The following is a 27,656-nucleotide window of genomic DNA, read 5'->3' as shown; positions in this document are numbered from 1 at the left end:
TTGTCTAGATTTTAATTGTTTAATAGTAAATTATTCTAATTGCTTCTTAATTTGTTTTAAATGCAATAAATAAATGCAATGTATAAATGTTACATTAGAGAGTCTGCGTAGCCTGCAAATAAGCATTTGTGTTATAATGTTAATATGTGTACCTCTCTTGAATAGGAATTGCAGGCTGCCTTGGAATTGCAATTTATTCAGAATAATCAAATGTCAGTGGCTTTAGAGCATGAAAAATCAGCAAATAATAATCTCCGTAAGGAACTTCAAATTGAACACTCTCGATGTGAGGCTTTACTGTCCCAAGAACGAAACAAACTGACAGAGCTACAGAGAAATTTGGAGGTGGAGAAGAATCACTCCTTGGAGCTTTTGAATGCCTTGAACCATGAACGTGTTTTGACAGAACAACTGAGTATGAGAGTAAATGAAGATTCTTCTTGTAAGCATAAAGAATCATTGCTGGAACAAACCTTTGTGCAAGAACTGCAGGCTCAGTTGGATGAAGAGCGATCCCGTGCTATGGAGCTAGCTGCTATAATTGAGAAGACACACCAGCAAGCCATTCAATCTAAGAGACAGCTAGAAGCTGAGGTACAAATGTGTTGTGAAGAAACACAAAAGGAAAGAGAAGTCAGTACCAAGTTACGAGCTACATTGGAGTCTCTTCAGAGTCAAAAACAGGAGGTAATCTGCTCCTTGGAGATACAGAGGGAAAGAGAGGCAAAACTGAAAGTTGATTGGGAACAATTGCAGACACTTTTCAGGTCAATGAAAGAACAGGAGAAAAGCAAGAAGGAAGAAAGGGAAAAAGAGAGACGACAAGAAGAAAAGGAAGAATTTGAGAAACGGAAGGAATGGCAGAAAGACAGAGAGAGACTGGTGAGATTTTCAATTTCAAATCCGCCATTATATTGAAATAGCCAGATAATTTTGCTATACCATATAGTAGATCACAGTATGTAGACTATATTATTTACTAGAGCTTGTCAAGTATTTCATTTGTGGAACTGGTTGGAAAACCTTTGAGGGAGCCATTTTCCATCAGAAAATGCAGTTCTGTTGAAATCAAAATGCTTTGTGAAATTGTGTTAAAGATCAACAGTTTGTTTCACAGAAAAAAGGAGAAAAGTTCCAACAGTATCCCATTTGGACCTTGTCAAACATTTCATTCTGATTTTTCCTTTTGAAGCAAATTTGTTTTGAATTTTTATTTTGTATATTCATATATATTGTAGTATAAAATAAGAGTTGAAATCACAGTGAAATGTTTTGATTTTGTTGAAATGAAATATTTTGATCTGAAATGAATTTCTGGGATGAATTTTCTTTTGTGAAGAATTTTGAAATGTTTGGGTTTTGTTTCAAATCGGAATGAAAACAAATTTCGAAACCTCAGAATTCCCAGTGAAATGGAATTTCCATTCTCTACGCAGCCCTGTGTATGGTACATAGAAGTCTCTTACTTTGGAAGTCACTTAAAAGCCCACCTTAGGGACAGTTCCCCATTTCTCAAGACATATTTGGGCAACCTATGCTGTTTGTGAATTGCCTTGGGTTTGGGTAGTATGTTATCCATTTGGCCACAGGGTTTCTTGATGATGTTGAGCAAACCTGGTCACATGGGGGAGCGTGGGGATGGGACCTTCATCCTTGGAGTGGAAAAGGCATCTAATGTTGGCCACATTTCTCCTCTGCTGATCAATCCAGAGTCTTGGAGAGTGTCAATTTAAAAAGTAGAAGTCCTCTGTGCTGAAGTGCAAGAGTGACTTGCTCAGGTTCATCATTATCCGTTCCATCCTCAGAGTACTCTTCTCTCTTCAGATAGACATTTCTCTCCTTGGTTTCTAGGCTGTGATTGCTGTCTCCAGCAGGACTAGGAAAACAAGGGAGTGTGTGTGTGTGTACTGATTTTTTTGTTGGGTGTTTTTTGTTTTGTTTTTGTGGCTGGGGAGTTCCTCTGTTGAAGTGAAACACTGTTGTGGGACTTGTCTTTGTGACCCTGCCTCCTTCTGGAAAATCTCTTAGGGGTAGAGGAGTGTAAGTACAGGCTGTGCCTGCTCTTGACAGGGCTGTTTTCAGGAGTGTTTACCACAGTAAGATTTTTCTTCTTTGTCCTTGTCAGAGAAAGGAGATGAAGGGACATGGAGTGGCTATAAGGGGGTTACAGGAAAAATGACCCCTTGAGCATGATCCTTGTGCAGCAGCTGCTCCTGAGGCTTTGTTTGCTATGATAGAGTGCGGAGGGAGCATACCTGAATGTAGCACAGTGCACTGGTTCTCATAGTAGGTCATGTGCATTGCCTGGAATGCAGTTGCAATGAACAAGGGCCTGATCTTGCTCCTGAGCAGTTTTTGAATGGGAAAGGGCTCTGAGGTTCAGCCCTTGTGTATGGAGAAGTGAGCCGAGGGCAGGAGGGGCAAAATATCCCAGCTTCTGCCTGAGAGAGCCCTGTTGCACATTTTATGCACAACCTCCCTGTCTTTGGGAAGGACAGCGACCATCAGAGGCAGAGAATGGAAGCTGCTGGTTCAGAGGTAGATGAGCAGGAGCTTTGAGGGCCAGGCAGTGTTGAGGGGACTGTTCTGATGCCAGAATTGTCTGTGGACAAGTCTCTCTCTCTTCTGTCTGTGGCAGAAGAATTCTCACTCTAATTTGTATGCTCAGGGGGCTGAAGCAGAAATTAATATTTTAATTTTAACTTTTTTTTTTTAAGTGAAAACAATTAGACAAGTACCCTCCTCCTTGCGGTATTCTCTGGTTCTTTGGTCTCAAAGGCTTGTTCTACATAGTTCTATCAGCAAGGGTACACATCTCAGGGAGAGCTGTGGTTGTTACTTAGTAATATCTCTGAGTGTGGTGTTTACTGGCAGTCTGTACATGTAAATTATCGATGACGACTTATTCTTATTCCAATAGCATGAATTGGAGTTGCAACATCAGAGGGATGAACACAGAATCAAGGAGCTCCAGCAGACACTAGCAGAATTAGAGGAACAAGAACGAAATCTTGCCTCTCATAAAAGTCAGCAAGAGCTTTCTTCATGTCCTGTAAAAAATGATTATAATGCTAACTTGTCCTTAGCAACCGAGACTGAAGCATTGCACCTGCAGCAGCAGCAACTAGAGAAGATAAGGCAACAATTGCTTTTTGCTGCTGTCCACCTAAATGAGTTCATATATAAAACTGTAGACAAGTGAGTAGTAAGAATATTTAAATTATTTTAAGCTATTGTTCTTTGAAGTAGCTTGCACTGGCCACAGTTGGAGACAGGCTGCTGGACTATCTGCATCACTGGTCTGATCCAGTATGTCAATTCTTATATTTCTTAATAGGATTTCTCACTTCTCTGAGTTTGCACAATAGAGACTTGAGTTTCAAACTATAGGCCTGTGGGCTAAAACCATATCTGGCACTATTTTGAATTTCCACCCTAGAAGTTAAGAAACCTTGCTGCTCTCAGCCCACCACAATTAAATTATGCCTCTAAAGTTCCAGAAGTAAAAAGCTCACTCTAGTAAAAAGTTATAATTAATGTTATAGTCTTATCTAAAATAACAGCAAACAAAGCCACTTACTGAAAACATTATAATTTGTATTTAACAGAACAGTTAATGATTGGTCTGCATCAAATGATGAAGCTATAGCATCTTTACTGCATACTTTAAAGGAGCTGAAATCGGAGTTATTGACTTCTTCTAACCCTCTGGTAAGGGAGACAACATATATATGTTTTATTCTAATATACTTCTATTTCTGCTTTTGGTTGCAATTTTACATGTAAACTGCAACTTTGTACAACTTCCAAAGGAAACTAGCTCCTCCCTTCCCTTGGGCATTGGAGCAGGGAGGGGAAACAGTTTAGTATTTATTACAGGGGTGGGCAAACTTTTTGGTCTAAGGGCCACGTCTGGGTATGGAAATTGTATGGCGGGCCATGAATGCTCACAAAATTGGGGGTTAGGGTGAGGGCTCTGGCTGGGGTCAGAAATGGGGAGTTCAGGGATCAGGAGGGGGCTCTGGGCTGGGACAGAGGGTTGGGGTGGGGGAGGGCTCTGGCTGGGAGTGCGAGCTCTGGGGTGGGGCTGAAGATGAGGGGTGTGGAGGGCAGGAGGGGGATCAGGGCTGGGGCAGGGGGTCGGGGTGCGGGAGGGGGTCAGGGGTTCAGTCTCCGGCTGGTTCTTACCTCAAGCAGTTCCTGGAAGCAGTGGCATGTCCCCCTTCCAGCTCCTATGTGGAGGCATGGCCAGGCGCCTCTGCATGCTACCCTGTCCGCAGGTGCCGCCCCTTCAGCTCCCATTGGTCACAATTCCTGGCCAATGGGAACTGTGGGGGCGGCACTTGGGGCGGGGGCAGCGTGCAAAACCCCCTTGGTTGCCCATACGCATAGGAGCTGGAGGGGGGACATGCTGCTGTTTCCAGGAGCCATGCGGAGCCACGGCACGTATGGAGTGGGGCAAGCCCTCAACCCCACTCCCCGGCTGGAGCACAGGAGCGGGGCAAACCTTGGACCCTGATCCCCGTCGGGAGCTTGAGGGCCAGATTAAAACATCTGAAGGGCTGGATTTGGCCCCTGTGCCCACTCCTGACTTCTTATCTTACCTTTGTTGTGTTGATGTGTGTTCATCTTAGATTCTTACTGTCATTGCTATTGCAAAGGCTGCTTCTTTAGTCAGGCAGGTTTTTTTCCCCTGTGGCACATGTTGCGTCCTGTTGTGTAGGCATCCAGAGACAGATTTACCTTTTAGCAAACTTTTCAGTAGTTTTCGAAAAGCACAGGTGTGGCTTGAAGTCACAGGAAGGAGATTTTAATTGAAGCATCCATCATATTTTGGATATTGTAGACAGTCTAGGAATAGTCCAAGACCCAAATTACCTAGTGCAGAAGAATTTACTGGGTACAAAAATATGTCTCAAACTAAATATAGCTTTAAAATCTTCCAAAAACATTGCCCTGTCATTAAGGTCCTTTCCCTAAGTCGTATTTCAATCCAGTTCCATGTAAATGGAAAAAGAGATCCCCTAAACCCAACCTGCCCAGCCTTTCTTAACTGCTTTAAACTAAAAAGCCTAATCTTGGCTTTGTGGCTGTAGCCTGCCTTTACCAGTCTTTCAATAACATGCTCTTAGAAAAACCTCGTGAGAAATATTTGAAGATGACTTTTGAGAACCTATCCCTCTGACTCAAAATCTCTGAGTGCGGTTTTTATAATTAGACTGGTGCTACAGAGCACAGTCTGAGAAGAAAACTTGCTGTTTCTCCATGAAGAGCTGGTCACCTAATGCCAATTCTCATTGTTTCCAACTGCGCAATCGCATTAAAAGAAACAAAAAATCCAAAGTACTTTCCTTTTACTACTTTTCAAGTGAGTAATTGCTGTAGTTGTCAAAGGGATGTTGTTGATGATAATTGGAAGGTAGGTGGAATGTGTGATTGTGAATGGAAGGAGAGTGGTCCATGAGACAGTCATAGAATCATAAAAATGGAGGACTGGAAGGGACTTCTAGAGGCCAGCTTGTCCAGCCCCCTGCACTGTGGCAGGACCAAGTGTGCCTAGGCCATCCCTGACAGATGTAGGTCCAACCTCTTCTTAAAAACATCCAGTGATGTGGATTCCACAACCTTCTTTGGAAGCTATTCTAATACTTTAAATCTTTCTAACTATAAGGATAGTTTCCTTATATCAGCAGGAGATTAAGCACATTACTACTTGTCTTATCTTCAGTGGACATGAAGAACAGTTGATCACCATTCTCTTTATAAAAGCCCTCAACACATTTGAAGACTATCATCAGGTCTCCCCTCATTGTTCTTTTCTCAAGACTAAATATGTCATGTTTTTTAACAGTTCCTCATAGGTCAGTGGTCTGTGGGGTCCCACGGCTGAAGCCTGGATCCCCAAAGCCTGCGGCGGGGCTTGCAGCAGCTGGGAGCTGCAGGATTGCAACCCTAAGCCCCGTACTAAATCCCTGAGTCCCGGTGCCGCCATGGGGCTGAAGCCTCAAGCCCTGGTGCTGTGGAGGGAGAGGGGGAAGGGGAGGGGCAGCGGCCGGGAGCTGTGGGCTGAAACTCTGAGCCCCAGTGCTGCCGTGGGGCTGAAGCCACGGTGCCGTGGGCTGAAGCTGGGAGCTGTGGCTGAAACCCAGAGCCTGCATGCCCCCACAGGGCAAAAGCTGGGAGCCAGGGCTGAATCTGAGACCCAGTGACCATGCTGAAGCTAGCCGGGGGCTGAAGCCCTGCCCCCCAGTGGGCTGAAGCTCAAGCCCCACCTTCCTGCATGGAAGGTCGGGGCTCAGACTTCTGGGTCAGCCCCTGAGGTGGGGATCACCCAGCCTGCCCGGTGAGCCTTAAGGCCTTCTGGCCCAGCTCTGGCTCTGCCCACAGAGACTTTGCATGCAAGGGCTCACTCCTTGGTTTCTGCCCTTGGCCCAGTGAGTTTGACGCGAGCATTGCAAGTTAACTAGCTCCCTTTACTGGTTGTAAAGGAACTAGTTCAACAGGAGCAGGACAAGTTCCACAGCACAGGAAAAAAAAATTGTAAGTGTAAATAATATCAGATAAATGGATAAATTTTTAATTTGACCATCAGCTTCAAAACAACTAAATCCACAGGACAGTGGTGCGGAACTTCCTTCAACAAGTTCAACCACCATAGTGCCTGAAGAACATCAAGGAGGTGATGTGAATAAGAAACATAAAGCCGCTATTAACCTCACAAAATTTAGGAAGTCTGAAGACAGCTATTTGAATTTTGGTTTTATTTGTTCCAGAAATGGAGGTATACCTCAACCGCAGTGTGTAATTTGTGCACAAGTATTGTCCATTGAATGTTTGAAACCCTCCAAATTACAGAGATATTTAATTACAAAACATGAACTCTATAAGGATAAGCACTGTTCATTTTTTGAGTGAAAGGCCAAGGAACTGCTTGGTACTAAAGCAGTAATGAAATCCACAACTACTGCAGATAAAAAGCTTTTAAGGTCATCCTACATAGTGGTGCAGAAAATTGCAAAACCAAAAAAATCACTTATGATTGCTGAGATTTTGATGCCAGGTGTTATTGAAGTAACAAAGGAAGTGTTTGGAGAGGAGAAGGCCAAGATACTGACAAAAATACCAACGTCTAATGACACTGTCAGACGACAGATCATTTTTATGTCAAAAGACTTAATTTCTCAGTGTATTGATTGGCTGTGTGACAAAATGATTTTGCTATACAACTAAATGAATCCACAGACATTTCAAAAATGTCCCATTTACTTGCCTATGTTTGGTATGTGTGGAATAAAGAAATAAAGGAAGACTTTTTGTTCCTCAAAGAGCTCAAGACAACAACAAAGTCAGACGACATTTTCAAACTGTTAGATGATTTTATGATTTCAGCAGAAATCAGCTGGACTAATTGCACTAGGGTCTGCACTGATGGAGCCACAGCAATGACTGCAAAGCATTCTGGTGTTGTGCAAAGTAAAAGTCGTTGCACCTCGTGCTATTTGGACACACTGCTTTTTACACCGAGAAGCGCTTGCTGGAAAAGATATTGAACCAGGTCTTCAGAAGAATGCTTGTTAATTTTATTAAATCCAGAGCAACAAACTCCAGGTGTTTTCCTGCACTTTGTGAGGAAGTGGGTGCAGAGTACCTTTTCTTGCTCATGCATACAGAGGTGAGATAGCTATCTCGAGGCAGAATGCTTGCCTGTATATTTAATCTCAAGGAAGAGTTATGTACTTTCTTAGTTGATATGAAAACTGAATTTGCCAAAGTGCTGAAAGATGATGTGTGGCTGGCAAAACTGGGTTATCTCGCAGACATATTCAGTGAAATGAATAAGCTGAATAAAGCTATGCAATGTGGGAACACTAATTTTATTGCCCAGCATGAAAGAATTGAGGCATTCAAAAGAAAACTACAACTCTGGAAAGTTCGTGTCTGTGGGGGCACTAGTGATCTGTTTGAGCTCTTACATTCTTTCATTCAGGAACAAAACATGGACTTTGATGTAATTAAACCTCAGCTAGCAGCACATCTGTCTGGTCTGCTTAACAAATGTAATGCTTATTTTCCCAAACTCACAACAGCAACAAGGTGCTACAGACGTGGACTACAAACCCTTTCAGTGAGAACATTGAAGCTAAGCTTCCATCCGATGTTCCATCAAAATTGTTAGACGAGTTCATTGACATTTCATCAGACAGCTCCCTCAGAACCAAGTTCAAAGAAATGCCGCTGGAGAAATTTTGGTGTGAGTGTTCCAATGAGTACATCACTGCTGCTTCTGCAGCACTGAAAATTTTGATCCTCTTTAGTACCACCTACATATGCGAAGCTGGATTTTCAGCCATGATATCAATGAAAACAAAGCACCGAACCAAGATGAACATTGACCATGAGATGTGCGTGTGCTTGTCAAAGATATGCCCACATCTTGACAGAATTGTTGATCAGTGACAAGAAGTTTCACACTGAGTAAATAAAAATAATATTCAGTTTATTTTTGTGCCTATATTGTCTTTTTTATATATTTTGTGTGTGTGTGTAACTGTATAACAATCCATTTAATTCAGCTTTTAATCTCTGGGATATGCAGAAAAACCGTCGTTGTGGCACAGTTAGGCCTTGGAGTTTTTGTAGCATTGTCAGGGGGGCCTCAGAAAGGAAAAGGTTGAGAACCCTTGTCCTAAGTCATGTTTTCTAAGCCTTTTATCATTCATGTTGCTCTTCTTGGGACTCTTTCCAGTTTGTCCGCATCTTTCTTGGTGTGGTGCTCAAAACTGGACACGCTACTCGAGGTGAGACTTAACCAGTGTGAAGTCAAGCAGAACAGTTACCTCCTGTGTCTTCTATAGTAATCCTGTTACTACACTTCATAATGCCATAGCTATACCAATATATCTTTGTTGTGTAAACCAAGCCATATCTTCAGCTGCTGTATATCAGCAAAACTCCATTGTAATCAGTAGGCTTGATTCTCATATGAAGACGTCTTTATGCCTCTCTCTGTTTAAAGCAGCCTTACAATAGGTATAAATATAATTTATTCCCGTTTTAAGCCTCCTTTATTCCGCCAGGTCATGCTAAAGTGACCTTAGAGTAAATAATAACTGGCTCCAAAATGATCTACAATGACTTACACCAGTTGATGATCTGGCCCAAAGAGTTTAGTTTGCCTAGGGGCACAATTCTCCCTTAGAGATCCATGTTGCATTGATCTCCCCCCTCACTGCACCCCCCGAAAAAAGTTTTTTTTGTGTACCTCATGTACACGAATGACCATAGTAGTGTTATAATGAAGTTCTTTGCCTCTAATTTTCTTGTGGCTTGTTTTTCAAAGAAATAAGGAAGTTGCAATAGTGTACATTTTAAATAAACGGATCTACATAGTTATTTGAATTTGAAAATTCCAGGTACACCACAATGCAGTATATAATTTTAAAAGTCAGTATAAAATTGTTTATTGTGTATATGGCAGCTTTGGCCCATTTTGATTGTTGGGTATAGTGTGTGGGTGATTGCCTATGCTATATAAGAGGTAAGACTAGATCTGGTGTGCCCTTCTGGCCTGAAACTCTGACTCAATGATTGCTAGACAACAATGTAATACTGTTTTTAAAAAATAACATTGTAAGAGAACAAAGGTATCATTTATAAGCTTTTTCTAATTAATTTTAATACTTCAGTTTTGCTGCATTTTGTTTTATAGTCATATTTTTATTTTAAGTGCTTGAATAGTAGAGCTAGTGGAAAAATGTGAACTTTTTTAAAACATTTTTACTATTTTTTTTTAAATTTCATTGACACTTTTCACAATAAATACATCTGACAATCTCTGTAACTGGTCGGAACCTTTCAAAAATTCACACAAATTTTGTTTATCTTTTTTCCAGTTTTCTCCTGTCAAATTGTCAAAAAGTTGATCTTTGGATGGTTTCTACCAGCTCTATAAAATGGCTGGTTTAGTGGTTTCTCAACTGTGTTTTTTATAGAGGAGAGCAGCAATTTATGCTTTGCCTCCTTCTACTGTAAAGTTTAAAAATGAAAATTACTGCAGTCTGTTTTATTGCTTGGTGAAGCTATAAATGTTAGTAGAACTCAAATTTGTTTTTCCCCAATTTTTTTAAAAAGAAACCACTGCAAGGTTCAGTTTCTCTGGTAGACTTGTTGCTGAAAGAAAATGGAGAACTTACAAAGTCTGTAACAACACTGACAGAGGAGAAATTAGAATTAAGAGCAGCAATTTGTCAATTTGAGAAGAATCTTCAGCAGCAGCATCATAGGGGAATTGGTAACAGACAGGTATATATTCATTTTTATTTGATTTATATTTTTCTCTTTGCTGTCGCATAGCTGTATACACGGCAGGAGACTGAAGGCAACTACCTGCTGGCCTGATGCTAATAAAATACCAATATACTAGACCTGCATGGTCCAGTACGTATTGGGGTTTTCTGTTCATCAGATATGCAGTGCCCTTCATTGTTCGAAGTGTGATGGTATATTAATTGATTATTGAGAAATAATGCTATGCATACTGATAAAGCTTAAATCTGCACAAACAGCAGCTCATCTGCCAAGTAACATAGATCACTGTCAGCATGTCACCTTGATACCCTATTCTATGCCCTGCTTTTTTGTTGAACATAGGCTCCAAAGGATTTGACCTAGTTACCTGAGAGATTTCCCCACCCTTTGTTGCCATACCCTATTGTGATAGTTACACTTCCATTCCAACCCTGGAAGGGTTAACCAATAAAATGACGCTTGTGAGCACAAGGGACTGATCTTTCACTGGAGCTGGACCTGGAGCAGGGAACTCATTCCCACAAGAGATGAGAGTGACCATATGAGATGAGAATAACTGCTCTCAGAATTAAGTGCAGAACCCACTTTTTCAAATTCATGAGTAATTTCTATGCATGTACATAGCATACAAAAAATATAAGCAAATCAAGCTCTTTCTGCTACATATAGGGTGGGAAGGAAGACTGAGATTAGTATTTCTATTTTTAAACATTTTGGAGTCTCTCTGGTATTAAGGTGAATGGGAGACATATCAACTAATAAGACTAAGATTTTTAGGCAAGGACTGTCTAATTTTCTTTACTTGTTAACATGGACTGAAGTTCTACTTGAAATTCCCATCCTATCTGGATAACATCTTGTTGCTGCTGGAAATTTCCAGTATAATTATTCTGGCATTCTAGTTTTTCCTTAAAGTCAATTTACTATTGAATTTGTCTTAAAAGATATAACTTTTACATTCCTTTGGAAGTAGTGAACCTTGATGGTTATTTTATATTCTTTCTTTGAATTTCATTTTTTAGATTCGCTCTACAGATGATGCTTACTCCGTCCAGGGATCAGAAAGGGCTTCCTGGCAGCGAGAAAAAACTATTTTGCAGAATGCTTTGAAACAGGCAGAATCTGAGCTGGCTAAAGCTACTGTTGAAATTGAAAACAAGCCAATTATGGAAACTTCCAACCCAAAGGTAAAATGGATGTTGCAAAATATGATCAGAAATGCACTCTGGAGAGCAGTCAGGTTGCTACACCCACGACCACAGAGAATTTGTACTGTAGTTTACCCATATTTTCATATACCTATGGTACAGATTTGTTGTGAAATAATGTTTGGAAACTGCTTTAAGATTCTCCTCAAAATGTGATGAGACACTTATTTTTACTATTATTCATGTCTCAGAATTAACATGTGACACTTTTACAAGATGGAATGATATTTCTTACATATGGTTGAATTGGATGCACAGTGTAATTTTTTCAGGAAAAAACATCTTGAGCCTGACTTTGTAAGATAACATAAAAACGGCTATGCAGGGTCAGGCCAGAGGTCCATCTAGGCCAGTATCTGTCTTCCGACAGTGGCCAGTGCCAAGTGCTTCAGAGGGAATGAACAGAACAGGGCAATTATCTTCAGTCCCAGCTTCTGATAGTCAGAGGTTTAGGGAGACACAGAGCATGGGGTTGCGTCCCTGACCATCTTGGCTAATAGCCATTGATAGACCTATCCTCCATGAACTTATCTAATTCTTTTTTTAACCCAGTTGTACTTTTAGGCTTCACAGCTAAATCCTTCACACTGACAATGATTTCCACAAGTAGACTGTGCACTGCGTGAAGAAGTATTCCCTTTTGTTTGGGGTAAACCTGCTGCCAATTAATTTCATAGGGTGACCCCTGATTCTTGTGTTATGGGAAGGGGTAAATAACACTTCCTTATTCACAGTCTCCACACTATTTATGATTTTATAGACCTCTCTCATAACTGCCGTTAGTCGTCTCTTTTCTAAGCTGAACGGTTCCAGTCTTTTTGATCTGTCTGCATGTGGAATTTATTCCATACCCCTAATCATTTTTGTTGCCCTTCTCTGTATTTTTTTCCAATTCTGATATATCTTTTTTGAGATGGGGGAGACCAGAACTGCTCACTGTATTTAAGGTGTGGACATACCTTGAATATACAAGCATGTTTGCAAGTATCTAATTTATTTATACAAATCCCATGACTTCTTGTTTAAATTAGGTATTTTGGGGCAAATGTGGCTATATAGGGTCATAACTGGCCAAATATGTTTGCACATCCTGGTTTAGTTCATGCAACTGTGGCATTTTTGTGCATAAATCTGCCATGCTTAAATGTGTGTATTCCATTGAACACACAGATTTTTCAGGATTAGACTTGTTAAATTTTTTAGCGAGTGTTCCATTCCCCCAGCCAGTGCATCATCATTTCCTATATTTTGTTCTGGAGTACTTTACAGAAATGTTTCTTTAAATAATTGTGACAGAGGGCTTGGAGGGCTGGGTGGCCTAGTGGCTGGAACGCTTGCTTTCCAGCCCCCAGCTTGGTCAAGGTGCCTCAGTCTTTAAGGCTGCAGGGGAGCTAGGAGGAGCCAGGCCCTCCCACTCCATCAGGTCTCAGCTCAGGATTCTTTGGAAGTCAACCCCTGAGTAAGGGACGTACCAGTGGGGAGTCTACATCCACTGTCCTGGGCTACTTCCTACTGTTGTCCCGTCAGTTTGGGGAGTGACCCCTATAATCCAAGTTGCAGTGGTGGCTTGTCTCTAGTAGTGACCCCTCATGGACTCTGGGTGGCATCCTGTTGCGGTACCAGGGCAGCTGTAAGGTATGGCAGGGTCGGAACCTTTTTTCATCCGGTTCTGTCTTAAGCCAGCTGCTCCTAGGCCTCTTCCTCAGTCTCTTCTGGCCAGGGAGATGGTGCTTGTTCCTTGGTGACTGCCTTGGCTGCAGGCTAGTGATCCTTCCCTCAGGTAGGGATGCAGCTAGCTCCTCTTGAGGTAGTCTCCTGTACAAGGATGATCATTTTTGTAACTGTTTTAGTCCTTTCTGTAAACTGAGATATGCAGGAGATTAATGTTGAATAAAATTGTTCGGTGAAAGACTGTGATACTTTGGCATCATTTTAATACTTGATGTGTGGAATTGAGATTTATGTTGTCTGAGCCCTGTTCAGATAGCTAATATCAAAGGTTTAATTGAAGTATGTGTATAGTTTTAACTAGGGCTGTCAATTAATCACACTTAACTCACACAGTTAACTCAAAAAATTAATCATGATTAATCGCACTGTTAAACAATAGAATATCAATTGAAGTGTATTAAATATTTTATATGATTTTCTATATTTTCAAATATATTGATTTCTATTACAACACAGAATACAAAGTGTACAGTGCTCACTTTATGTTGTTTTTTATTACAAATATTTGCACTGTTAAAATGATAAACAAATAGTATTTTTCAGTTCACCTCATACAGGTACTATAGTGCAATCTCTTTATCGTGAAAGTGTAACTTACAAATGAAGAATTTTTTTTATTACATAACTGCACTCAAAATCAAAACAGTGGCAAACTTCAGAGCCTACAAGTCCACTCAGTCCTACTTCTTGTTCAGCCAATTGCTAAGACAAACAAATTTGTTTACATTTATGGGAGATAATGCTGCCTGCTTCTTATTTACAATGTCATCTGAAAGTGAGAACAGGTGTTCACATGGCACTTTTGTAGCTGGCGTTGTGAGGTATTTACATGCCAGATATGCTAAACATTCGTATGTCCCTTCATGCTTTGGCCATCATTCCAAAGGCAGTAAGACTGAGTGGGTCTTCGCAAACGGGTGCAACTCTTGAACCAGCACCCCATGTGGTACCAGTGCCACAGTCTGCCCCAAATAGGGCAGACCTACCAGAGCCAGCCTCCAGAGAGCCTGAGGATCAGGAGGACCCGGTCCCACGGGCCTCATCATCCTCTTCACCGGATGAGGCAGTGGCTGGCACCTCCGCCACCACACTCCCTGTGATGGACAATAGGGCGCATCAGGACCTTCTTAGGAGGGTGGCGCAAAACTAACCCCTCCAGGCTGAGGAGGTGTCAGAAGACTCAAACCCAATGGTGGACATTCTTGCCCAGGAGGGTACCTCTAGGTTAGCCTTGCCCCTTACAAGACCATACAAAACACCCCAAAGGTGCTATGGCAGACCACCTTTTTACCCACTCTCAGCCTGGAACATTAGTGGTGGATGCGGCGAACCACAAAGAGTGGCAGAGTCAACCAGGTCCCGTTCCAAAGTCGCGGGACGCTAAGAAGCTGGACCTTTTTGGCCGTAAAGTCAGCTCAACCAGGGGGCTCCAGCTTCGCGTTGCTAATCAGCAAGCGGTCTCCATCGCAGACGCTTTTCACCTCACATGGATGAGTCACGTGCTCTATGCATTCCTGCCCTGCCCTCTCATACACAGAGTCCTTCTCAAGGTCCGCCAGGACAGAGCTTCGTTGATCCTCATAGTGCCGGCGTGGCCCCGCCAGCGCAGGTTCAATACGTTGTTAAGCGTATTGGTCGACAGACCAGTAACCCTTCCCTTATGCCCAGACCTTATCACTCAGGACTACTGCAAGTTCCAGCACCCCAACCTGGAGTCCCTCCACCTCACGGCGTGGAAACTCCATGGTTGAACCCGTTGGACCTCCAGTGTTCGGACTCAGTGAGAGAAGTTCTCCTGGGAGGTAGGAAACCTTCCACCCGAGCCACATATCTGGCAAAGTGGAAGCGGTTTTCTATTTGGTCCCTGCAGAAGGATATCCCACCGCAGCAAGCACCAATTCCCCTTGTTTTGGACTACTTACTGGACCTGAAACAACAAAGGCTGGCAATATCATCTATAAAAGTGCACCTGTCTGCCACCTCAGCCTCGCACCAGGGGCAACGGGTAGATCAGTCTTTGGAAACCCCATGGTGGGCCGATTCCTTAAGGGCTTGGACAGGCTTTACCCCCATGTGCGGCAGCCCATTCCCTAGTGGGACTTCAACTAGTCTTGTCCAGGCTCATGGGCCCTCCATTTGAGCCCAAGGCCACCTGCCCTCTCTCCTGCCTCTCTTGGAAGGTTGCCTTTCTGGTGCCTATAACATCAGCCAGAAAGGTGTCTTAGCTCAAAGAGCTTACCTCCAAGCCCCCCATACTGTCTTTTACAAAGACAAGGTTCAGCTGCGTCATCACCCTGCGTTTCTACCCAAGATGATCTCCCAGTTTCATGTGAATCAGCACATATTTTTACCAGTCTTCTTCCCTAAGCCTCATGCCACTGACAGAGAGTGGATGCTCCATTCCCTGGACATCAGTTGTGCCCTAGCCTTCTACATTGAATGCACAAAACCATTTTGTAAGTCTCCACAGCTCCTTATTGCAATCGCCGAAAGGATGAGAAGGCTTCCCATCTCATCCCAGCGCATTTTGTCGTGGATCACATCCTGCATTAGAACATGCTATGACCTGGCCAACGTTCCGCCCCTGCCATTGACGGCGCACTCCACGAAAGCTTAGGCTTCATCCGCAGCTTTCCTTGCACACGTCCCTGTTCGAGACATATGCAAGACGGCAACATGGTCTTCCATCCACACCTTCACGTCACAGTATGGCATCACCCACCAAACAAGCGATGACACAGCATTCGGCAGGGCAGTCCTACAATCAGCTGAACTCCGACCCCTCCTCCAAAGAAACTGCTTGGGAGTCACATATTGGAATGGACATGAGCAAGCACTCGAAGAAGAAAAACTGTTACCTACCTCTCGTAACTGTTGTTCTTCGAGATGCGTTGCTCATGTCCATTCCAATAAGTGTGTACGCATGATTGTCGAAAGGATTTTCCCCTAGCGGTTCACGTTGGGTAGACTGTGAAGCACCCTGGAATGGCGCCCTCATATAGTGGCGGTGTATATAGGACACTGCCGACCCGCCGCCTGCTCAGTCCCTTCTTGCCAGAAGACTCCGACAGAGGGGAGGCGGGTTGGATTTGGAATGGACATGAGCAAAACATCTCGAAGAACAACAGTTACGAGAGGTAGGTAACCGGTTTTTCAACTTGCATGATAGAGATTGCACTACAGTACTTGTATTAGGTAAATTGAAAAATACTATTTATTTTGTTTTTTACAGTGCAAGTATTTGTAATCAAAGATAAATATAAAGTGAGCACTTTACACTTCGTATTCTGTGTTGTAATTGAAATCAATATATTTGAAAATGTAGAAAACATCCAAAAATATTTAAATAAATGGTATTCTGTTATTGTTTAATAGCGTGAGTGATTGTGATTAATTTTTTAATCGCTTGACAGCCCTAGTTTTAACTAAATTTGTTACTTCATGCATTCCAGGTGGATTTTCAGGGAAGAGGCTGTTATGCTTGTTTGCTCTGTCTAAAGTAACTGTAACCAAAGATTAGAGAGGGGAAAAAAACCCTAGTTTTTTCCCATTTTTGTATTTTGTGCCTTCCATAGCACAGTGTTTAAAGTTAGTCCACTGTTTTCTCTTTAGAGCCAGTCAGTTTCCCCTGTTGTTTGGCTCTTTCACACGTAACATGGGAAGAAAAATCTTTAAAAACATTGTTAAACAATAGAAATTGGCTGGGGTAATATTTAAACTACTTAATATGTTTTTTGAAATTCACTAGATTTCAAATTGGTGGTAACCGTTTAAATCATATTCTAGAAAAACTAAACAGGTAGGTTTTACTTTACTTCATGAACATAGTTATCCTCTGCATAGATCTAATCTTAAATTTGAATCGAAGCATATATTTAATTAAAAAAGACAGAACCTCTTGAGTAGGAGTCAGAGAGTAGATGAAGTATATACCCATTGTTAGCAATGGACTCCATTTATTTTAACGCAATTTGAGACAGTTACCGCATCGAGACCCTTGACTTCTGGGGAAACCCAGGCTGCAGTTTTAAGTGGATACCCATAAAGAAGGTTAAAAAAGAAAAATCATCCTATTCCGAATTCGATTTGAATTCTCTTTGTTCATGATAAATATGATCGTACTTGCTGTAACAAAAGCCAAGATCTCTGCATCTCATATTTGTCAGGATATTAGGTAATTTTCATTAAATATAGAATTATTTTGCTGCTATATATACTGCATTTATAGTTTACACTTTTGGAATCTTACAAGTTTTCAATTTTTAGGAAAAGCTTTGCAGTCACCTTTCAAAAGATGGTTAGTGATAGTTAGATAACATGTTGTTCACAAGGCCGTTCAAAAATACTCTTCCGCATATGTCTTCAATAAGAAAAGTTACTCTTTTTGCCAAGTCATTTATGATACAAATTCCTCTGTAACTCTCAGGCTTCTCTGCGGTCTAAAAGCTGTCTGAGGGAGACACGAGCCTCTTGTCTGTCACAAGAACTTACCAACCATCCGTGAATATTATGTATTCAGTGCATACTTTCCTTTGAACTTCAGAAGCATCTATTAACCCCTTTGTGACAATTTTATTGTGATCAAGTTAGATTAACATTGAATCCAACATGCATGCTCATTCACATTAACTAGTTAACACAAATCCCGTTCTAGAAGATAAACAGTGAAACCATTTTCCCAGTGTCGGGTGTGAATACTGTGTTCAGAAGCTCACAAATATTAAGACAATTGGATTGTCCAAAATCAAATGCCTGTAAAGTTAGTTACATGAGGCCTTGTCCATGCTAGCAAATAGCTGCTGTTGTAGCTGCCCTCATATCAGCAATGTTGGAAGCACTAATGCAGATGTCTTCTGGCAGCTGTTCTTAGAACCTTACTTGACAGGTCAAGTAACCCTGCAAAAATTCCTTGGTGTAGACAAGGCCTCATAGACAGATAGAGGTATAGCAGCCTTACAGACCTTCATGTAAGACTTCCATGCTGCCAGTATCACAAACACTGTTAATTTTCAGTAAATGGTCCATATTAGCAGGAGCTTCAGTAATGCAAATTTTAATTGGAAGTTTCATTTTCAAAAACATTATACAATTTCTTAAAAGTTTTAGAAGCAGTTCTTATTATATGGCCTTCCGCACAATTTTCCAAAGTAAAATCGCTTTAGCTAGCTTTTGTCAAGCCACGGAAAACAGGTTGTGGGAGAACTTGTGGGAGTAAACAGATCTGGCTATACGATGAGTGTACAGGTGTCCTTAATTAAATTTCAATGACTTGGGTTTTTTTCAGTTGCAGAAATTATACAGGAAGTATCTGCGAGCAGAGAGTTTTAGAAAGGCTCTCGTTTATCAGAAGAAATACCTTCTTCTGCTTCTGGGTGGATTCCAGGATTGTGAGCAAGCAACGCTGTCGCTGATAGCTCGTATGGGAGTCTATCCTTCGCCTGCAGACCTGCAGGTCTCTGAATCACGTTCCCGTCCTTTTACCAAGTTCAGATCTGCGGTGAGAGTGGTCATTGCAGTATCAAGGTAAAAACAAACTCATAAAATAATTTTCCTATGTTTTCCTTGTAAATGTTACAGCATCCACAATACATTCCCCAGATTTTTCATTTGTAGAACTGCTTAGCTGTAATTCCCTTACTCTGGAGTGAAAGATTTGTTCAACAGTTATTTCAAAGTGTTACTTAGCCAATAATTGTGTGTTTAACCAATATGGCATGTTCAAGGCCAATGTGTTTCATATGTGCCTTATTAGAATACCTTAAAATATTGCTTCCTGAAAGCTGCATCTGTCTATTTTTATAGTGCACCCAACCCCATAGTATCTGGTATCTGTATTCACATGTAGCACCTGTGAAGGAATGACCCATTCAGGCAATGTCCCCTCTGTCTGGGCTTACTGGGTGTATCCTAACCCATAGGAGACTATTGTATCACCAGTCATTGGCCTGAAGTATTAATCCTTCCATCTGACCTCATTCATGCTTCATCAGCGATGAGTACATTCCTCTGAGTTCTGCCAACAAGTCTACTTTTCATCCGTCACGAAGCTTGTCACATTGATTTATCCACAAAGGATCAATCTGTAATAAGCAGATAATTTCAAAATGAAAAACCCAGCTCCCTATTGGTTGGAGGTCATTTAACAATAATTTTGTTCTAAATGTAACAGGTGGTTCCTCCTGAGTCTTTTTCCCTCACTTGGTAAAAGTGTGATTGGTTGAGGTTAATAATTGCTGATGTACTTTGTTATACCTGAGAGGGAAGCTTTCATGGCAACAGCAGCAGGATGACATGCAGGAGCAGGAAGCCAGTGACCAATCCTGTGGAGCATGAGGAGCTGCCCCAGGGCTCCCTACAGCCCCCAAAGGCTGCAGTATAGTGGAGGGCATCCTCCAACATCATGCATTCATAGAATCATAGAATATAAGGGTTGGAAGGGACCCCAGAAGGTCATCTAGTCCAACCCCCTGCTCAAAGCAGGACCAATTCCCAGTTAAATCATCCCATAAATCATACCCCATCATAAGGGGTACGGAGGAAAGGTGCCACAAACCTTCTGCCCACGCTGAGCAGGGAGGGAGAAAGGGAAGGATCTGCTTTGCTCAGAGACAAAACAAAGGGAAAGCAGGAACTGTTGAGGGGATTGGATGGTGTTTTTAGGGTGTTATAATTGCATTACCCTATTTGTTCCTTTTCTTACTGCCACATGAACAGTCTTTTGGGACTGGGTTTCTGTTACCAGGGACTTGCTTTTGCATATTGTATGTCACCAAACGTGACTTTTTTAAACATTTTAGACAGACACACACACAAAGGAGGAAGGGAGAAAATGTCAAATACATTAAAATGAAAAAGTAAATTAACATTTCACTATAAGAAGCTTGTTTATGCTTTTGTTCCTTTTGTCTCCTCCTGCCCCAGTATAGAATCTTGAAAACCTTTGCGTGAAAGTCTCCTAATGGCATCTTATGTCTTCATAGGGAATATGTTAAGAGAGGTTCTCATCCTGTTCCTTAGTATTACACCTTTCTTGTTTGTGTTCACTGCATTCTGTTACAGCTGGCAGAGGGGGTGAAACTTAATAGGGTTTTTTTAATTGGGATAACTGTCGTTTCATAGAATCGTAGAATATCAGGGTTGGAAGAGACCTCAGGAGGTCATCTAGTCCAACCCCCTGCTCAAAGCAGGACCAATCCCCAACTAAATCATCCCGACCAGGGCTTTGTCAAGTCTGACCTTAAAAACCTCTAAGGAAGGAGATTCCACCACCTCCCTCGGTAACCCATTCCAGTGCTTCACCACCTTCCTAGTGGAAAAGTTTTTCCTAATATCCAACCTAAACCTCCCCCACTGCAACATGAAATCCCCCCTCGTTCTTCTCTTCTGCAGACTAAATAATCTCAGTTCCCTCAGCCTTTTCTCATAAATCATGTGCTCCAGCCCCCTAATCATTTTTGTTGCCCTCCGCTGGACTCTTTCCAATTTTTCCACATTTTTCTTGTAGTGTGGGGCCCAAAACTGGACACAGTACTCTGGATGAGGCCTCAAAGAGGGGAAATAGAGGGGAATGATCATGTCCCTCAGTCTGCTGGCAATGCTCCTACTTATACAGCCCAAAATGCTGTTAGCCTTTTTGGCAACAAGGCACACTGTTGACTCATATCCAGCTTCTCGTCCCCTGTAACCCCTAGGTCCTTTTCTGCAGAACTGCTGCCTAGCCACTCGGTCCCTAGTCTGTAGCAGGGCATGGGATTCTTCCGTCCTAACTGCAGGACTCTGCACTTGTCCTTGTTGAACCTCATCAGATTTCTTTTGGCCCAATCCTCTAATTTGTCTAGGTCCCTCTGTATCCTATCCCTACCCTCCAGCGTATCTACCACTCCTCCCAGTTTAGTGTCATCTGCAAACTTGCTGAGGGTGCAGCCCACGCCATCCTCCAGATCATTAATGAAGATATTGAACAAAACCAGCCCGAGGACCGACCCTTGGGGCACTCTGCTTGATACTGGCTGCCAGCTAGACATGGAGCCATTGATCACTATCTGTTGAGCCCGATGATCTAGCCAGCTTTCTATCCATCTTATAGTCCATTCATCCAGCCCGCACGTCTTTAACTTGGTGGCAAGAACACTGTGGGAGACTATCAAAAGCTTTGCTAAAGTCAAGGGATGACATGTTTCTCTCAACTTGGTGCAATGTAGGGAGAAGCTCTGCTTTAAAACCAGTTTATAAATTCTGAATTTTCTTGTCTGACTCCATCAGCCGTTTAATAAATATCCGAAGGGCAGTTAGCACAGTAAACTATTTGATAAGCCTATGCCCAGGAGACTTAAATTGGATATCTTTGTGCTCCCAGTTCCTTTCTGGGGTTGTTATTTATATTGTTTAATATGTTTGTTTAATATTTCAACTAAGTGAATTTTTGTTTTTCTGCTGTTTTTAATCCGTATACAAACTTTACATTGTTTGCAAGGTTAAAGTTTTTGGTGAAAAAATGGCATAAAGTAAACAGAAAAGGGGCACAGGGAGAAAACATTTCTCACAGTATCGGACATAACCCAGGTGAGGATTTCTTTTGAACAAATAATTGTGGTTTATTAACATTTCTTTGCAATAGTACGTGTCTTTCTTAAGTAGTAACTAACAGACTTTAGTAGTGAAATGGTTTGATATTTTATCACAAAAAGCCATTACAACATCAGTTCCCCCAACTTAACGGTTGAGATCCCACTCACCATAGTTGGGGAATTCAGGATTTATCATTCCAGCAGCTAATTGTTTCTCCTTGTGTAAGGGCACAGGCAGTGAGAATGAAAGGCATTTAAAGCTGAACAAAGGAAATTATCTTTCATACCATGCACAGTCACCCTGTGGGTGGAACTCATTGCCGCAAGATATCAGTAAGGCAGAGACTGGACGTGCACACAGATAACAGTTGTTACTGTAAATATTAAAAATAAAAAACAAAAGTTTTTGAATGACATGAGCTAGTTAATAGAGATTGGGAAAGGTCTTTCCCTGCTGGTAGGTGATTCCATAACTGCTTTCTGTGGGATTTCTTGAACTTTCCTCTAAAACAGCTGTTACTGACCACTATTAGAGATCAGATCCATTCTGGCAATTATGTTCCCATGCCTAATCTTATAGATGTGTTATGAGAACCACAGATTTTAATACATGGACTTGTGTATATAATATCTCAGATGTCATTTTTCATTAATTCATTGTTTTTAATAAAAAATTAGACTGCATATTGAACTAAATACAGATTTAACCAACAAAAAATATATAGTGCATTTTCCAGTTCCCGATGTACGTGGGACATTACTTTTCTTTCTTTATACTATTTTTAACTTATATCACTTTTATACCTCAACAAATATCTTTCAAGCTTTGTATTTCTCATTAAGGTCTAGGTACCTCCCAAATTTTAATCTTTTAAAAAAAATAAACATGACTAATTTTGTTACCTCAATGCAAAACAACATCTCGGCAGTTTCCTTAAAAGCCAATTTTTGTGATTTGTTTTTCATGGTCAAATGGATCCGACTGAGTGACTGAAATTTCTTGGACTCCTGTCTCCTCTCCCTCATCAAAAAAAAAAAAAAAAAGTGTGGATGTCTGTGTTGCTCGCTATCTATAGCATTATATCCATACGGTAGATACAGAGGAGAACAAGCATGAGATTTTAGAATTGATTGAAAGAAATATTTGGGATTAAAGGCTTGAAAATAGGAACAGGGAATGAAAGTGCCTCTGGTGTTATAATAAAATAGTCATGAAAAATGACTGTAGAAGACACAAGGTAGCTTTCAACACTGTGCGTGTGCATGATTTGTCAGAGAGTTGTATGTGTGGAGTGGTTATATTACTACAAACGTTAAAATGTTGGCCTTTTCAAATACTGTCAAAAACAATTGTTCAAAATACGGACTCAGCCTTTGACTTTAAAACCAAAATAAAAGTTGTTTTGCTATCATTCACTAGTTTTGTTACATATTGTGGCTCTTTGTGCATAATTTCATGGTTGACTATTACTTGTTTAATACAGTTTCTGGTGCTAGAACAGAAGTTTTAAGGCAGCAGCAGTTCCCAAGTGTTAATGTAAACTCCCCTCCTACCCGAGATATTGGATCGTGCCACAGAACCAGTTCTGCTAGATTTGTGAGCCACTCACCGAAATCCTCTTACTGGTTACATAACAGGTACCTAGTGTATAACATAATGTATTGTATTTGTTCTGCCAGATAGTAATCTTTCATAAGAATATAACCTATTGTTGGGAGATTAGGTGAACAAGAATGGAAATTTGATTCTTTACATTTATTAAATGTATTACATTTGTCTCATGATGCTGAACATAATTGTATTTCCAATTTGTTTTGAATGGTTTTAAACACAGTATGTGCTTGATTTCTTGGTATGAGATATTTTGCTTAATGAAATCTAATGATGTTATTTTGACAAAACAAAGTACTTCTAATGTTTGTGTTCATGATCCCTCCCTACAGAGGCAATTTTTCATTATTTGTGTCTCACAAATTGAAGTTTATTAGCATGTCGTCACAGAAGCAAGTTCAATAATCTTGTGTGAAAGGCATGTGTTAGTTGAGATGGCTATGCCACAATGTTATGATGCTTCATTAGTAACAAACACCTGCAGGCTTCAGGTGTGTGTATATGGGGAAGTGCAAGGGGGGGAGGGCGTGCTCACCTCCAACTTAGCAGTTTTTTTCAATATTAGGGAGCAGTGGCCAAGTCCCAAAGGGGGTCTTAGATACCAAGGGAGAGATTCTGCGCTGTACCCCTAAGAGGCACATCACAGAATTTGCAGCACTCCAACTCTGCTCTCCCCACCACTTCTCAGAGCAAAAGATTTAGCACCTGAGCTGCCTTCTACAGCCATTTCCTGCCAACTGCTTCCACTAGGCGGCTACCTCTTAGGGCTTTTCACTACCAGGGAGATCCATGCTGCTGCAATTGATGCAGTGGGTGTCAATTTAGTGGGTCTAGTGAAGACCCGCTAAATCAACGGCAGAGCGCTCTCCGGTCGACTCTGGTACTTCAGCTCCCCCAGAAGAGTAAGGTAAGTCCACGGGAGAGTGTTTCCCGTTAACGCAGCGCAGTGAAGACACTGCGGTAGGTCGATCTAAGTTATTCACGTAGCTGGAGTAGTGCAACTTAGGTCAGCTTACCCTGGTAGTGTAGCAAGGCCTTAGATATCAGCAGGGTTGAGACTCCTAGGTTTCCAGCCCTTAACAAGGATATTACTTTCTTTCACACTCCATTCCAAATATTACACCACGCATCCTCATTCATCACATTGTTACACAGAATGGGGCTGAGAGGTACAGCAACAGTTTTTGAAATTTCAGTTTCCCTTGCACTGAATTATTAACTACATGAGGACATTTAGGCTGGCCTTAGCTGTGTGTATATTGCAGTGCGGTGTAGCCATGTTGGTGCCAGGCTATTAGAGAGAGAGAGTGGGTGAGGTAATATCTCATTGGACCAACTTCTGTTGATGAAACAGACAAGCTTTCAAGCTACACAGAGTTCTTCTTTAGCACCTGAAGAAGAGCTCTGTGTAGTTTGAAAACTTGTCACTTTCTCCAACAGAAGTTGATCAGTAAAAGATACCGCTTCACTCACCTTCTCTGCGTGTATATTGTGAGCTTTACAAAGGAAGAAGCTTAATTTTTCTTTTTTTTTCTTTTTAAGATTACATCCATCCACAAGTTCAGCTTCGGAGAAGTCACTAGTGTCTACTCAAGACCCCGAACGGTCATTAACTGAATACATCCATCGCTTAGAGGTTATCCAGCAGAGATTAGGAGGTGCACAAACAGGTAAAATGAACATCATCATCCCTCAGACTTTTCTAAAGTCTCGTCTTCTTTTTTCAAAAGCCTGCTACATATTGTCCTTAATAGTCACAAAATGTGAAGAACATTTTAAAAAGAAACAACTTTGCATTTGTTATGGTGGGAGGGGAGATTAAAATGTGCATCTTTGAAGTGAAGTTTTGCTGCTTTCACGGATTGTATCTTAAAAGATTCAAAGCATGACACTTCGACAAATGATTTCTTAACTGGAGCTGTTCAAAGATAAAAGTTCTTCTTTTCTGTCATCTTATACTGTCAGACATTAAGCATGTAAGAGGAGGGTTTAAATTGAAGTTGCTTCATTCCCACTAGCTCTCTAAAAAGCTATACAGATAGTTGGGTAGGGAATGGAATAGTCGAATGTGCTTAAGAATTCTAAAATTTTTTCCATCTAGATTCAGGACAAAAAGTCAATCCTGAAAATATTCATGAACGGAAACTTTTTTTTTGGTTCAGTTTTCTATTTCAACCATTTTTCTTTTTAACCTCAGTCTAAATAGCTTAAATTTCTAAACAAAAAGTTATTTTGAATTGGAAAACCCAGGACTTGCTATCATGTAATTCACCAGTTATTAGAAGCTAAATAATGTCACTCTGTGTTTGATATTAACTGTATATAATGGTTCCTATCTTTAGTGACGTGGTCATTTTAATATCAGCTTCTAATTCCAAGTTTTGCAAAGCACTTTCAGGAGGCTGATTAAGATGAAAAAAACTATTATTATACTTGAAGGTGATGTATTTTATATATTGAGGGTGAAATCCTGGCCTCATTGAAGTCAATGGGAGTTTGACATTGACTTCAGTCGGGCCAGGATTTCAACCAGAGCTTGTTGCCATGAATTTGAAAAACTGTGGTTTTCATAATTATTGAAACTCCTGGTAGCAGAATAGGTAATCCAGATATCATAGAATATCAGGGTTGGAAGGGACCTGAGGAGGTCATCTAGTCCAACCCCCTGCTCAAAGCAGGACCAATCCCCAATTTTTGCCCCAGATCCCTAAATGGCCCCCTCAAGGATTGAACTCACAACCCTGGGTTTAGCAAGCCAATGCTCAAACCACTGAGCTATCCCTACCCCATATGTTGTGATAGAAACTTGATAGCACCTCACAGAATCAAATATTTTGTTTAACAGTTTACTACCGAACCTTGGCAAAATCAGTGACATTTTTCAGAAAAGTGGCTATCATTGGAAGAAGGCTCAGAAATGCTGCTCTAATTATTAATCACACTTTTAGTTTATGTGGGAAATAGTTTGAAAAGGTCACAGCAAAATCTCTCAATGTTGTGAATAAAATGGTTTCTAGTTTCCAGTAAACTTTAACATGTACACTTCAGCCCAGAGAGATCACACTTCGTTGCTGATAAAAGGTATCAGATTAGGACCAGACAGTCAAGCTCATTGCTGCTTGTGAAAGGAACCTAGTCTTGAATCCAGGTCTCCAGGTTAATAGGCCATTTAGTCCCTTGTATGTATTGTTCCTAAGTGGATTGTGGAAGAGATCACCTCTTTCAACAAAGCCAACATGAAATTCATAGTGGTAAGCAAACATCACCACAGAAAGTAATGCACAACTGTACTGTGACAATTGGTAATGTAAATACTAGTATGTTGCCAGTATTCATTGGTTGTTTTATTTAAATTTAGGAAACACTCCAGGACCACCTCACCAGAGAAACATAAAGTGATCAGAGCATTTCTCAGACCTGTGACCGAAAACTCCAGGTTGCTACTTGCTTCTGAAGTGGATGCTTTTGTATTCTTGTGTATCCGAGTACTAGGAAATCCAACACTTATGTGCAGTTGAATAAAGGGGTTTGAGTCTATGCGACGTTTTTGCATCAGATTTTTATGTAATCGGTTTATTAAATTTTAGTACATTTACACTTTTAGAGGAAGTCTCTATTCACTTACAATGTTTTACATACTTATGTGGAATAACTGTTAACCTTAACAGCTTAAGTGTGCCTGCAGCATTGTATTGGAAGCCACAAAGTGTCTTTTTTATGTTTATTTTTCTAAAGTGTATAGCCGGATTCCTTGTAAAAAGTTATTAAAATGACATTTTATTAGCGAATTCTTACTATGTATTGGTTTTGGTTCCTACACTGTGTATCTAATTGCTGCTCTTACTGTAAAGCTGCTCAAGATTTTCATGTGCAAGTAAGGTCATTAATATCGACTAAACAGTTACATATGCATCAGTAAGAAGCACTCATGTATAAATCTTGTGATTATATTCTGAAAATTTTGGATTGACATGTTGGGTTTTCAAACATTGAAAGTAACTCCTGTCCTGATCCTCTCACCAACCACCACCACTACGTGAAGCCGCCATCTTCTGAGTTCCACGTGGAATAGAGAGTGGCTGTTTGAGTGAGTTAGTTTAGAAGCTTCTTTCCCGCCTATCCTTGCTGTGGGAAAGGATGGAGGTATGATATCAAATGCAGGGGAATGTGGTGGACATAATATACCTGGGCTTTAGCAAGGCTTTTGAGACAGTCCTACATGACATTCTG

At 41.1% G+C, this 27,656-nt stretch overlaps 1 protein-coding gene across 8 annotated transcripts in view; it reads left to right on the top strand.

Moving 5' to 3' along the window:
- Positions 1–27,214, top strand: part of PCNT (pericentrin) — a 239,033-nt gene extending 211,819 nt beyond the window's left edge. For 7 of the 8 annotated variants that reach the window (XM_048868996.2, XM_075118197.1, XM_048868999.2 and 4 more), the window contains 10 exons: positions 166–882; positions 2,921–3,198; positions 3,609–3,711; positions 10,132–10,302; positions 11,331–11,495; positions 18,532–18,770; positions 21,721–21,809; positions 23,299–23,452; positions 24,969–25,096; positions 26,785–27,214. In XM_048868996.2, the coding sequence (XP_048724953.2) occupies positions 166–882; positions 2,921–3,198; positions 3,609–3,711; positions 10,132–10,302; positions 11,331–11,495; positions 18,532–18,770; positions 21,721–21,809; positions 23,299–23,452; positions 24,969–25,096; positions 26,785–26,825 (2,085 nt within the window). In that variant the 3' untranslated portion in view covers positions 26,826–27,214. The remainder of the gene's footprint in view (positions 1–165; positions 883–2,920; positions 3,199–3,608; positions 3,712–10,131; positions 10,303–11,330; positions 11,496–18,531; positions 18,771–21,720; positions 21,810–23,298; positions 23,453–24,968; positions 25,097–26,784) is intronic. The other variant, XM_048869001.2, reaches the window with a different exon arrangement.
- The last annotated feature ends 442 nt before the right edge of the window (positions 27,215–27,656 follow it).

Source organism: Caretta caretta, chromosome 11 (genome assembly GCF_965140235.1).
Source record: "Caretta caretta isolate rCarCar2 chromosome 11, rCarCar1.hap1, whole genome shotgun sequence".
Classification (NCBI taxonomy): Eukaryota; Metazoa; Chordata; order Testudines; family Cheloniidae; genus Caretta; species Caretta caretta.
Note: the sequence above shows the minus strand (reverse complement) of the source record. Positions and strands in the feature narration are given on the sequence as shown.